This window comes from Alligator sinensis, unplaced genomic scaffold (genome assembly GCF_000455745.1).
Source record: "Alligator sinensis unplaced genomic scaffold, ASM45574v1 scaffold886_1, whole genome shotgun sequence".
Classification (NCBI taxonomy): domain Eukaryota; kingdom Metazoa; phylum Chordata; order Crocodylia; family Alligatoridae; genus Alligator; species Alligator sinensis.
In genome coordinates, this window is record NW_005842040.1 from 2,575,100 (window position 1) to 2,586,182 (window position 11,083).

Consider the following 11,083-nt stretch of genomic DNA (forward strand, 5'->3'; position numbering starts at 1 on the left):
CCTACAACAGCATATGGAAATACAGACTCATTTCCATGGGCACAAAGAGCAGCTTTTGTTCAGAGCTGCACTGCTATGCGAAGCTGTATACATGAAGACAGAAAGACAGTTATTCCAATCCAGGAACTCAGCAAAAGAGCCATTGGATAAACACCTGGACTTCATCCCAGCCACACAATTGTTCCTTGCTTTCCCCACAAGCCCCTCCCCTACTTGGAAGGGGTCACTTTATTAGCGTAATATGCTGCTACCAGATGGAATAGTTAACAGTGCCAAGAACAAAGATCACTGGCTTGTTTTGAAATCAAGATCAGTTTTGCCTGACACTTGCTAACTTTTTCTAAGAGAGAAGCTAGCTGCAGAAGTGACAGCCGTTAGTCCCAAATGGAAAGACACTGACCAAATGATTGAAGTGAGAATTGTTAAGAATCTCTAGTCTCACACAAAAGTTATGCCACAAGTGCTGTTGGATTCTACGCAATACTCAAGTCTGGTGCTCGACTAGTGTCCCTTCAAACTCGCCAATGGCAGAAGAAGCTCCAACTCAAGCACAACTAAGCAACTGCTACATCTATTTATTATAGGGTGGCTGTGATGAACTCTGTAGCAGTGGGATGAGAGCCCCAAATCTTTCCCCTCTCCTTCCTGAGGGCTTCAGCATGAACTGGACAGCCATATTAAAAAGTGTGCCATTTTTTGTAAGCAATGCTGGATTCCTCAAAGAAACATGGGGCAGGGAAATCAAGCAAGCGCACTGGAAGCAATGAGCAGAGATCCCTTCAATTTACCTGGTGTAAAACATTTGGCAATACATATGATCTTTCACCCTCTTTTGGTAGGGGGGGGGAGAAGGACCCACTGTTTGTTTTGGGGTGTGGGTAAGCAGAGGGATGACAGGATGAACGACTGCAGCACAGGTGAGCAGAGTCTAACAGCAGCAGCATCTCTCCTGTACAAGTTCAAACAAAGGATGCTGCCGTTTTGAAAAGGCTGCCTAGATAAATGCTGTGTCCTGTCCCCCAGGGGAAGTGCTGCTGAGCAACTAGGCCATTAGCTTCCTGCCAGCTATTCTAGTGCATTTAAGAAATAAGAGAAGCAAGTGTATGTTCCACAGAGCAAGGCAGAGACTGACAACCCTTCCGATTAGCCACACAAGCTCAGGATTACCCAAGGGGACTGCACGTTTGACATCTAGCATATGGGGTCAGACCTGTGGAGAGACTCAATGCAATCACATTCACACCAGTGAAAGTTCAGAAACAATTCTTGTTCTTGGTTAAAGGGACCTAATGTACTGGCGTTGGTAGCATTAGAGTCCCTCCTTTCCTTTCAGATCTTGGCCCATCTTGGATGCTACTGCACTAGTTGGGAAAGCTCTGCTCTCTGAAATCTAGGAGAAGGGCCTAAGGAAGAGGGGGAGAGGCAACCTTTTCACTCAGTTTCTGGAATGTAGAATAGCATTCCGCTGAGGATTTCCACAGTTCCATCAGTGGATAATCACTGGGCAAGCACGACCCCCTTGCCATGTCCCAGTGGCCAGTACTATACAGTAATCCTACAGGGGAGTTGCAGCTAGCAAGGGATGGGAAAACAAGGGATGGGGTAACAAGAAGGGTTTCTACAAGTATGTCAGCAACAAGGAGGAAGATCAGGTAAAGCGTTGGTCCCTTAGCAAATGAGGGGGGAAACCTAGTGGAAGCTGATGCAGAAAAGGCTGAAGTGCTCAATGCCTTTTTACCTCAGTCTTCATAGGCAAGGTCAGCCACCAGACTACTGCATTTGGTAGCAGTTTGGAGAGGAGGTGAACAGCCAACAGGGGTGAAAGAACACATTAGGAACCATTTAGAAAAGCTGGACATGTACAAATCCATGGGGCTGGATGCAATATACCCAAGGGTGCTGAGGGAGTTGGCTGATGTAATTACAGAGCTGCTGGCCATCATCTTTGAAAAACTGTAGCAAAGGTCCCAGGTGATTGGAAGAGGGCAAAATGTAGTGCCCATCTTTAAGAAAAGGAGAACCAGACAAGTCAGCCTCACCTCAATCCTTGGAAAAAAGAAGTCATGGAGCAGGTCCTCAAGGAATCCATTTCTAAGCACTTGGAAGGAGAGGCGATTAGGAACAGCCAGTATGGGTTCATCAAGGGCAAGTTAAGCCGGACCAACCCAATTGCTTTCTATGATGAGATGCCTGGCTTGGTGGATGTAGGGAGAACAGTGGATGCAATATACCTTGACTTTAGTAAGGCTTTTGATAAGGTCTCCCATAGCAAAAGGAAGTCTGGAATAAATACACTGTAAGGTGGATAGGAAAAAAAAAAAAAAGTGTCTGGATTGTCAGGCTCAAAGGGTAGTAATCAATGGCTCGAGGTCTAGTTGGCAGCCAGTATCTAGTGGAGTGACCCTAGAATCAGTTTTGTTCAGCATCTTCATCAGTGATCTGGAAGATGGGATGAAGGGCATATTCAGCAAGTTTGCAGGTGACACCAAGCTGGGCAGATACACTGGAGGATAGGTCTAGGATTCAGAGAAACCTAGATAAGTTGCAGGATTTGAACCTCATGAGATTTCTTTTGGTCTATAAGAACAAGTGCGAAGTTCTGTACTTAAGACAGAAAAATCCCAGGCACTGGTACAGACTAAGGCCCAACTGGCTACACAGCTGCTCTGTAGAAAAGGACCTGGGGGTTACAGTGGACAATAAGCTGAATGAGCCAAAATGGTGCCCTTGTTGCCAAGAAGACATTAGCAGGAGTGTTGCCAGCATATCAAGGGAAGTGATTATTCCCCTCACTTCAGCACTGGTGAAGCCACACCTAGAGTACTGCATCCAGTTTTCAGATATATTTACAACTTTAGAGCTATTTGGAAGCCTACCAGTGCCTCAATCATAACAAAATAAGTTGTAGATAAGTATATATGTTGGTATTTGATTGGGGGGGGGGGGGGGGGGTTCTGTTTGTTTTCTATCATAGGACAATCAGAGCTCCCCCGCCTTCTTCACTCACCAGGATGCAGGTCCAGCTGCAGCTTTCTTTTCCCACCCCAAGCTTTGTGGTGCTAAGCAGCACCAATATGTTGGTGCCCCTCACTCCCAGGCTGTAGCCCCCTCCCTGCCAGCATGACCTGTAGGCAGAACCAGACTTAGGGGCAGGCAACGAAAGCAACTGCCCAAGGCCGTGAGGTGGGGGAAGAGTGGGAACCTTGACACCTCAGGGCAGGGCCCTGCCTCTGCTCAGGCTGGGGTGGTGGAAAAGGCAGTGAACCAGACAAGAGGTGCTCCTCATTCCTGACCCACAGCCCCCTGCCTCTCCCCCAGCTACCCCCACCCTCAGAGTGTGAGACAGGGGGTAGTGCATTGGGGGCACATTTCCCACCCACCCCCAGTTTTTGGAACTCACAGCAGGGCATGGGGATGTAACCTGGCTGGACTGGTAGCAGGCAGGAGCTCCCTTTGCAGCCCAGCAGGCAGGACCCAGCATGGGAAAGTGAAGCAGGGCAGCAAGACTTGCTGCCATTGCTGCCACCATGGACCTTGTGGCAGCCAAGGTGAGGTGCCCACTGTGGCAGGAAGCAGTGGCTGCCTCACCTTGGTGGCCATGGTGGCACGTGGTTTGTGGTGGTGGAAGCAGCAAGTTTCACTGCCCTGCTCTGCCCTCTTGTGTCAGGTCCTGCCCTCTGAGCTGCGGAGGTGGCTACTACTTGGTACCAGTCCAGTCAGGCTACAGCCCTATGCCCCACTTGGGCACAAATCTGGAGGGGGCACATGCCCTCCCCCCCCCCCGCCATTTCCTCCCAACGCGTCACCTCTGGCACCTGACCCATTCCCAGGAAGGGGCACAGCAGCAGGGAGCTGGTTCTGGACAAGCCTCCCATGGCTCTGTCTCGCTCCCTGGCTAGGCCCAATGGCCATGTATCCCTGCCCCAGTCCCAGACACCACCCCAGCTGGGCAACGCCCTCAACCCCAGCTGCAAACCCTGCCCCACTCCCTCTCTCATTGTGCAGACTTGGCACAAGCTGCTGCCTCAATGTCCCCACAAGTTATGCCACCCCTTCTGCCCCCCTCCCACCCCCACCAAAAGACTTACCTGCAGGCAGCTGTGGGAACTACTCTCCACCACACTGCCTGGGGCCATATTGCTGACCACGTGCATATGCATGCACACACACACAGGCATGGGGTGCTACTTGTCTCTGATAGCCTTCCTCTCCCTTAGCCCCAAGCAGCCCCTTGCTGACTGGAACTCTGCCAGCCTGCAAGGGGAAACCCAGAGAGTCTCCCATGTTCCCCCCCCCCTTAAAAGAAGAAAATCCGTGTTTTTCTACAGCAAATGGAAGACCAAGATCCTTGCTTACGAAGACAGGCTGAGGGAACTGGGCTTATTTAACCTGGAGAAGAGAAGATGGAGGAGGGATTCAGTAACAGCCTTCAACTACCTGAAGTACGGTTCCAAAGAGGCTGGAGCTAAACTGTTCTCAATGGTGGCAGATGACAGAACAAGGAGCAATGGTCTCAAGTTGCAGCAAGGGAAGTTTCCCTTACATATTAGGAAGAACTTTCCAACTAGGAGGGTAGTAAAGCACTAGAACAGGTTACCCAGAGAGGTTGGGGAATCTCCATCCTTACAGGTTTTGAAAACCCAGGTAGACAAAGCTTTGGCTGCAATGATCTAGTTAAGAATGGTTCTGCTTTGAGCAGGGGGTTGGACTAGATTCCAACCCTAATTTTCTATGATGCTGAATTTCCAGATCTCACTACAGAGACTAATGTACCTAGCTTCAGCTCCAAGAACTGCAAAGCAGCAGTTCCAGTCAGGCCTCCACTACTGTGGGCAGAGCAATTTCAAAGTCTTATGGATAGAGGCCCTGCTGTAACAGACAGAAGTTGTCATGAAACCCCCTATTAGGAACAGGCACTTCATGCACGTGGCCTTCAAGTTGATAGGGCTCTGGAACAGCCCTTGGGGTGTGCTGATGTAAGAAGGGATCCCAGCACAGCAATGCTAGAGACACTATATGAATTTTAGGCTAAGTCAGTTCAGAGTGAGGATTACCAGATCCCCTATTCCACAAATCTCTGCTCTGCCAGCTCCAACAGGGTTCTGCTGCCCACCTCATTAGGGCTGATGAAGACTGTGGTTTTCAACCTTTTTATACTCGAGACCCCTCTTGGAAAATGCCAGCTCTTACTTCTCACTTGATTTTTGACTACAGAAAAAAAATAGGGCAGTTTTTCCATTGTGAAGAAATTAGAAAGACCACAACGAGCAAGTATGCCTTTAACATCCTAGATTCCCATTTGAAATCTCTGGGTTTATGCCGTGAATCACGTTTGCACCCTATCCACAATGAATGCCATTGTCTCCTTATTTCCTTCAAAGGAGTCTCCCCCTCCCCCCGCACTTCACCCTGTAGGGTCTTAATATCCCTCCATGGATTAATATAAATCCTTTTAAGGAGGCTGAAGCTGATGTTGCACAACTTGTATACAAAGCTTGTTTTTAGCTTTTTTGACAAGAGCTCTCTCCTCTACAGCTCTTACCATCTAGAATAACATTCCTGATCTCTCCTCACTTCCAGCAATTTCAGCTGGAAACAAGGTCTCTCCCTTGGCTCTACATCCTTTCCCTTCCACTGTAAGTTTGGAACTCGACTCCACAGAACTGTTCACAAGCCAGGATTTGTGCAGGACTATGGAAAGGCGTTTTAGATGGGCTCAGCCCATTTTGCAAAGAGCTTGGAAGTCAATTTAGTGCTTGAGAGGGTCAATGGAGATATTTATGAAAAGGAGGATTCTCCAAACTGCTGCTGCAAAAAGGAGAGTCATGAGTAGAAACAAATCCCCGTCATCTTAAAAAAAACAGAGTCAGAGGGCAGAGTGAAACAGCCAAGGCTTCTTGGAAGGCTGCATGCAGATTTATTACAGAGTAATGTCAGATAGCAGGGAGGAAGCCCAGCCTTCTTCCTACTGCTCTCTTGAAGAAAGAGAAGTTTAGGAGGTTGGCAGGAGGCCAGCACTCAGACAGAGGAGACCCTGTGTTAAGGCATGTTCAGAAAAGCAGTCTCCTCCTTGCCAGTATAAACGTTGCTTTTCTCCCCCTTAGCAGACATAAGCTGTTCCCTCTGCACTTTTAGCAATTAGTGGTGGAGACTGTTTAGAAAGGGTGAGCCCCATCTAGGCAGAGCTAGACTCTCTCAGTGCCAGACACAGGGTCAGATGAAGGCAAACACCTTATCTGGCCACTCCCTTCCCAGGTTATTCTGGGAAGCCACAGAGCTACAGGAACAGTAACTGAGAAAGCAAAACCAGGAAATGGAACAGTTGAACTAGGACTTAAGACCCAGAGTAAAGTGGCAGGTTCTCAGATACTGAAGTGACTGATACCCCCGATATACGAGTGCCAAGGATAACAGAAGCTACCCATTTTGCATTACTTTGGCATTTGGTCAATGCAGTCTAGTGTATTTATCCTAGTAACGGAGAGAGGCACCATTATTCCCATCTCACAAATGGGAGTAGAGATTAAATGACTTGAACAAGGTCATTCAGAATACCTCTGGTAAAACAAGGCACTAAACTAATGTCCAATGGGAACCAATTATATCATCCTTCCCTGGCTGAAGGATGAACATAGACACCCACCTCATGTAGAAATGGGACCACCAGTTTCCCATTACTCGAGATAAAGGGCAGACAAGCAGCATGCATGCTATCAAGTCACCAAAAGTGTCATCTCCTACATGTCATGGACCATGTTATGATGACACCTGACAACCTGCCTGACATCTCATACCCCAGGTAACCTGCCTACAGCTGACTGCTTACGTTCTCCTCCCCCTCCCCTCCTATCTCTACCCATTGTCTTCCAAACTTCCACTCATTTGCATTTTCAGACCTGCATGTTGTAAATTAGCTTCTTCGCTACCTTGGAGAACAATATCAGCAGTCTCCCCATGCCTGACCAAGGGCGTTTGTGCCCAAAAGCTTGCAAAGAACTCCCCCTTCCCAACTACTTAGTTCGTCTAACAAAATATATCACACCTACCCAAAGAACCTTGCCTGCCTATGTCCTTAGGCAAACATGGCTACAACCAACAACCCTACAGTAGACATGTCATGAACCAGGCACCTGGAGCCTGGAAGATTGTTCTGAAGCAAGCTGAAGAGGAACATTTTAACAAAACCAGAAGTTCAGATGTTTATAGGTTCTCATCTGCAAGTCAGAGCGGATCTGGCAGCGGAACAGGTCTTACTTAAGGCTTGTATTACATTTGTGGACACAAGATAAGGAGATAATGCCAACTCCCAGCTGTTAAGTCACCAATATGTAGTTAACTGCATTGTTCACTCCACCCATCCCCCACAGAGACACTCGGCACGGTGGACAACCAACTCTTCACCAGACAGCATGCCCTCAGGGCACTGAAGGGTTAAGACACTAGCTCAACATCAAAGGGAATTCTTGGTCAGAAGGGGTTGAGAAACTGAGATGGGTCCAGGGTTGCGCAAACTCCTTGGAATCTTAGGAATTTCCCATTATTATCCCACTTCCCTTGCACCAAGGGTGGAGGGGAGAGGAGCAAGGACTCCAGGCTCTTCCTTCTGCACACAGCACTACTGATGCTGGCTTTGGGTTTCACCTAACACAAAATCAGAAGCCTATCAGGAGACATAGTCTCTTGTGTATTTGTGATACTGCTACCAGCCTCAAGGCCAGAGGCAGCTATTAAGAGTAACATATTTTACTTGAAGTTTGAGAGTGGCTTAAGTTTAGCCTGAGTTCTACATAAAGAAACAAAAGAAGCAGAGCAGCAGCCACCAGTGGAGCTGGGATGCTTCCTACCCTTGGTGAAGTCACCACACAAGGGATCTCAACCCTAAGTGTTAGCTCAGGGCTTCTCTCTAGAGAACCAGATACTAGTTTGCCTTTCAGTCAGAAGGAACAATGCACTGCTTCAAGGTCTTGTAAAAAAGATTCTAGTATAACCTAAGACGGTGGTTTTCAAACCATGTTCTGTGGAGCCCTAGGGTCCCACGACAGGTCATCAGGAGTTCTGCAAAGGGCGGAGCAGGCCGGGAGGCAGTGAAATCACCATTGTTGGGCCAAGTTGCCTGGCTCTGCATCAGTCTTAAGACAGGGGTAGCAGCTCCAATGCCCAAGAGGCAATGTGAAAGGGTTCTATGACTTTAGGAAGTTTGAAAGCCATGGAGCCAGGACCCCTTAAAGCAGGTGTGCGCAGCCTATGGTCCTGGATCTGGTCAGCAAAGAGGTTGTTCCAGGCCCCACCTGGCCTGGAACAAATTGGGCAGCACACAGCTGTGCCATACTGCTGCTCCTCTCCATAGCATACTCCCCAGCAGCACTTCCTACTTCCCTCTGTGCCTAAGCCAACAATAGCTGCAGAGGAGCCAGGTATGAGGGGTAGTGCAGACAGCTATGAAACAGGAGAAGGGATGGAGAGGGAAAAACTATTTGCAGCCCAAAGCAGGTAGGCACGTTAAAAGCTCAGGGGGCAGCTCTCCACAAGTCTGTACTGATACCAGAGGCAGTTTTTCTTCTTCTAGACTCACTAAAAGCATTCCCACTTACTCATACCTGGCAAGAATGAGAAGAGGTTACTTCATGCAAATCTGTATGAAGTAAACAACCTTTGGCACCAGTCAAAGTCCATTTCTAGGGCTGTTGAGGCCAAGCCTCCCATATGTACTTTGTGCAGTTTAGAGGCAACTTGCTGAAAGCTAAACCTTTTGACGAGATCCTGAATGGCTGGCTATACTACATTCATAATCAGCTTTTTCAGCCAGACACAAGATGTTTGGGATGGATATCAAGACTGGAATCCAACAGGCTTGCCTGCTGCTAAACAAATCCTGTCCTGTACTCCTGTGATAACCTAGAGCAGGGGGTAGGCAACCTTTTCCAACAGCAAGATGGAACAGCCAAGCCAGAGTCAGAGGCACTTGTTGCCAGAGCTTTTCCTTGCCGCCACACATCCAAGGGTCAGATCCAAGGGTTCCACAGGCTGGATCCTGCCCACAGGCTGACAGTCTCCAACCTAGAGCTTTTCATAGCCATAGCTAGCCAATCAGCTTCCAGCTACTAAAACCCAATTGCAAGGAGAAGGGGGAGAGGTCCCACAGAGCTCAAGTTCTATACCCTCACTGACTAGTTATACCCTAAAGCTGGAGTTAGCAGTTGACAACTGTACAAACTGGACATTTTGCACTACAAAAAGTTTCCTATTTTGCCTATTAAATGAAGAAGCAGGATTCCTAGGACACAGCTAGGATCCAGTGTTTAACCCAATAAAGTTAGTCTCACTTATTCTTCCACTGCATCATAGCATTGTATATCAGGGAACCTGATCCCAAGTCATAACTGACCAAACACTAGATGTCTAACTACACTTCAAAACACCAATTCCAGTGGCATTAGACATATGTCACCTCTGACTGCAACCTCACACTACTGGCAGTTTCCCCCTTCACCATGGTTATAGCTCCATCGGCACGGTCAGCAGCAGGAACACTGTAGAAGGGTTGCAGCAACTGACATTTTTGCTAGGCCACCTGGTACAGCAAGATGTCCTAGCTTTCTCTTTCCCACCCCTCTGCCTTAAATAGGTTTAAATAGTCATCTTACAGGGATGTTGTCAGGATTAAATGTTTAAAGGTAAATTGTAAATGGAACATGCTATACAAATGCTAAGTAGTATTAACAGCTCTTAGAAAAAGAATTGTATGGCATATGAAAAACCGCTACAAAAATCCTCTAGTGCAAGCTGCTCTATGAAGATGTTAAGACTCAGCTTGATGTGTTCACCTGTGGATTCAGTAGAACTGGCAGGACTGGCCCCAGACTGCTGCCACTGCCACCTTAATAGCAGACTGTCTGCTTCACCATTGTATTAGCTTCTGCTCATCAAGGCCAGAATGAAAAGCCGCGTTTCCAGTCAGCTTCACTTTCGTGACAGAGCAGCACAAAAAGACCGAAGCAACAGGAACACTGAAAACTAAAATGTGCCTGTACAGCAGATGCTTACAGAAGTGCCTTGGTTTTTGTTTATATTAGATATGGCTCTATCCCTCCTTCCAAGAGACTGTCATCTGTCAGAGACCATAAAAGATCAATGGAGTTCTCAATGTTGTCAGAGTTCCATTATGGAGTATTCTATACTTAAATCTCCATAGAAGTAAAATGATGATCCCCTACTGTTGCATTAAGTAGGATCATTACAAGAAAAAGGATGGAAAGTCCCTCTGACTCATTAGTCCTCACTGGCCTTCTCATGATCAGTATGCTGCCAAAGGCAGCTTGGTACCGATCCAGAAATAACTTAATTGACTAGTGTCATATCGACAGAGGGGTAGAACTTGTTTGAGAGTTTTAAGGAAGACCATCACTGGAAACACATTAGGCATATTTCCTACTCAAAGGATACACCTTGAAGGAGCTGTGCTCCTTAAGTACCTTCCTGCCTCTTACTCTATATCAGGGGTTCTCAAACTTTGCAGTACCGCAACCCTGAGTGCTGGATGGCAGCAGTGGGGGGACAGGGAGTTCGCACGCAGCAGTCACCACTGCCTTCCAGCACTCCATGCCGCCATCATGCATACCCCCAAGTCATCTGTGACCCTCTTAAATTGCTCACAACCCCCCAGAGGGTTATGACCCACAGTTTGAGAAATATCTTTACTATTTTTCATCTCTTCCACCCTACTCCCTATTACCAGAGAATTCAAACATCCCGCACCCCAAGTAAGCAGGGACAGCTATCATCAGTTGCCTGTGTGCAAGTCATTTGCCCATAGTTACAGGAAATCTGGCAGAAGAAAACAGCCAAGGTACTAGAAACCAAACTTTATAGAATTTTGCAGGCTGAGAAGGGAAAAAGACACTTACGCGTTGCAATACGGCTTTTTCTCGTAGCCCTTGTAGTTCTTCATGTTTAAGGTCATCTTGCAAGTCTCGCAGTGGAAACATGCTTTATGCCAGAACTGAAACAGAAAAAACACAACTTAACAGGAGAATCCTGCAATTCTAATAGAATATGATCCTAGTCCCAACAATAGCCAGTAACT

General features: G+C 47.5%; 1 protein-coding gene across 2 annotated transcripts in view; it reads right to left on the reverse strand.

Moving 5' to 3' along the window:
• Positions 1-11,083, reverse strand: part of LASP1 (LIM and SH3 protein 1) — a 58,797-nt gene that overhangs the window by 41,052 nt on the left and 6,662 nt on the right. Inside the window, exon 2 of one of the 2 annotated variants that reach the window (XM_006022566.1) lies at positions 10,905-10,999. In XM_006022566.1, the coding sequence (XP_006022628.1) occupies positions 10,905-10,999 (95 nt within the window). Of the gene's footprint in view, positions 1-10,904; positions 11,000-11,083 lie in introns of those variants that run through there. The other variant, XM_014519447.1, reaches the window with a different exon arrangement.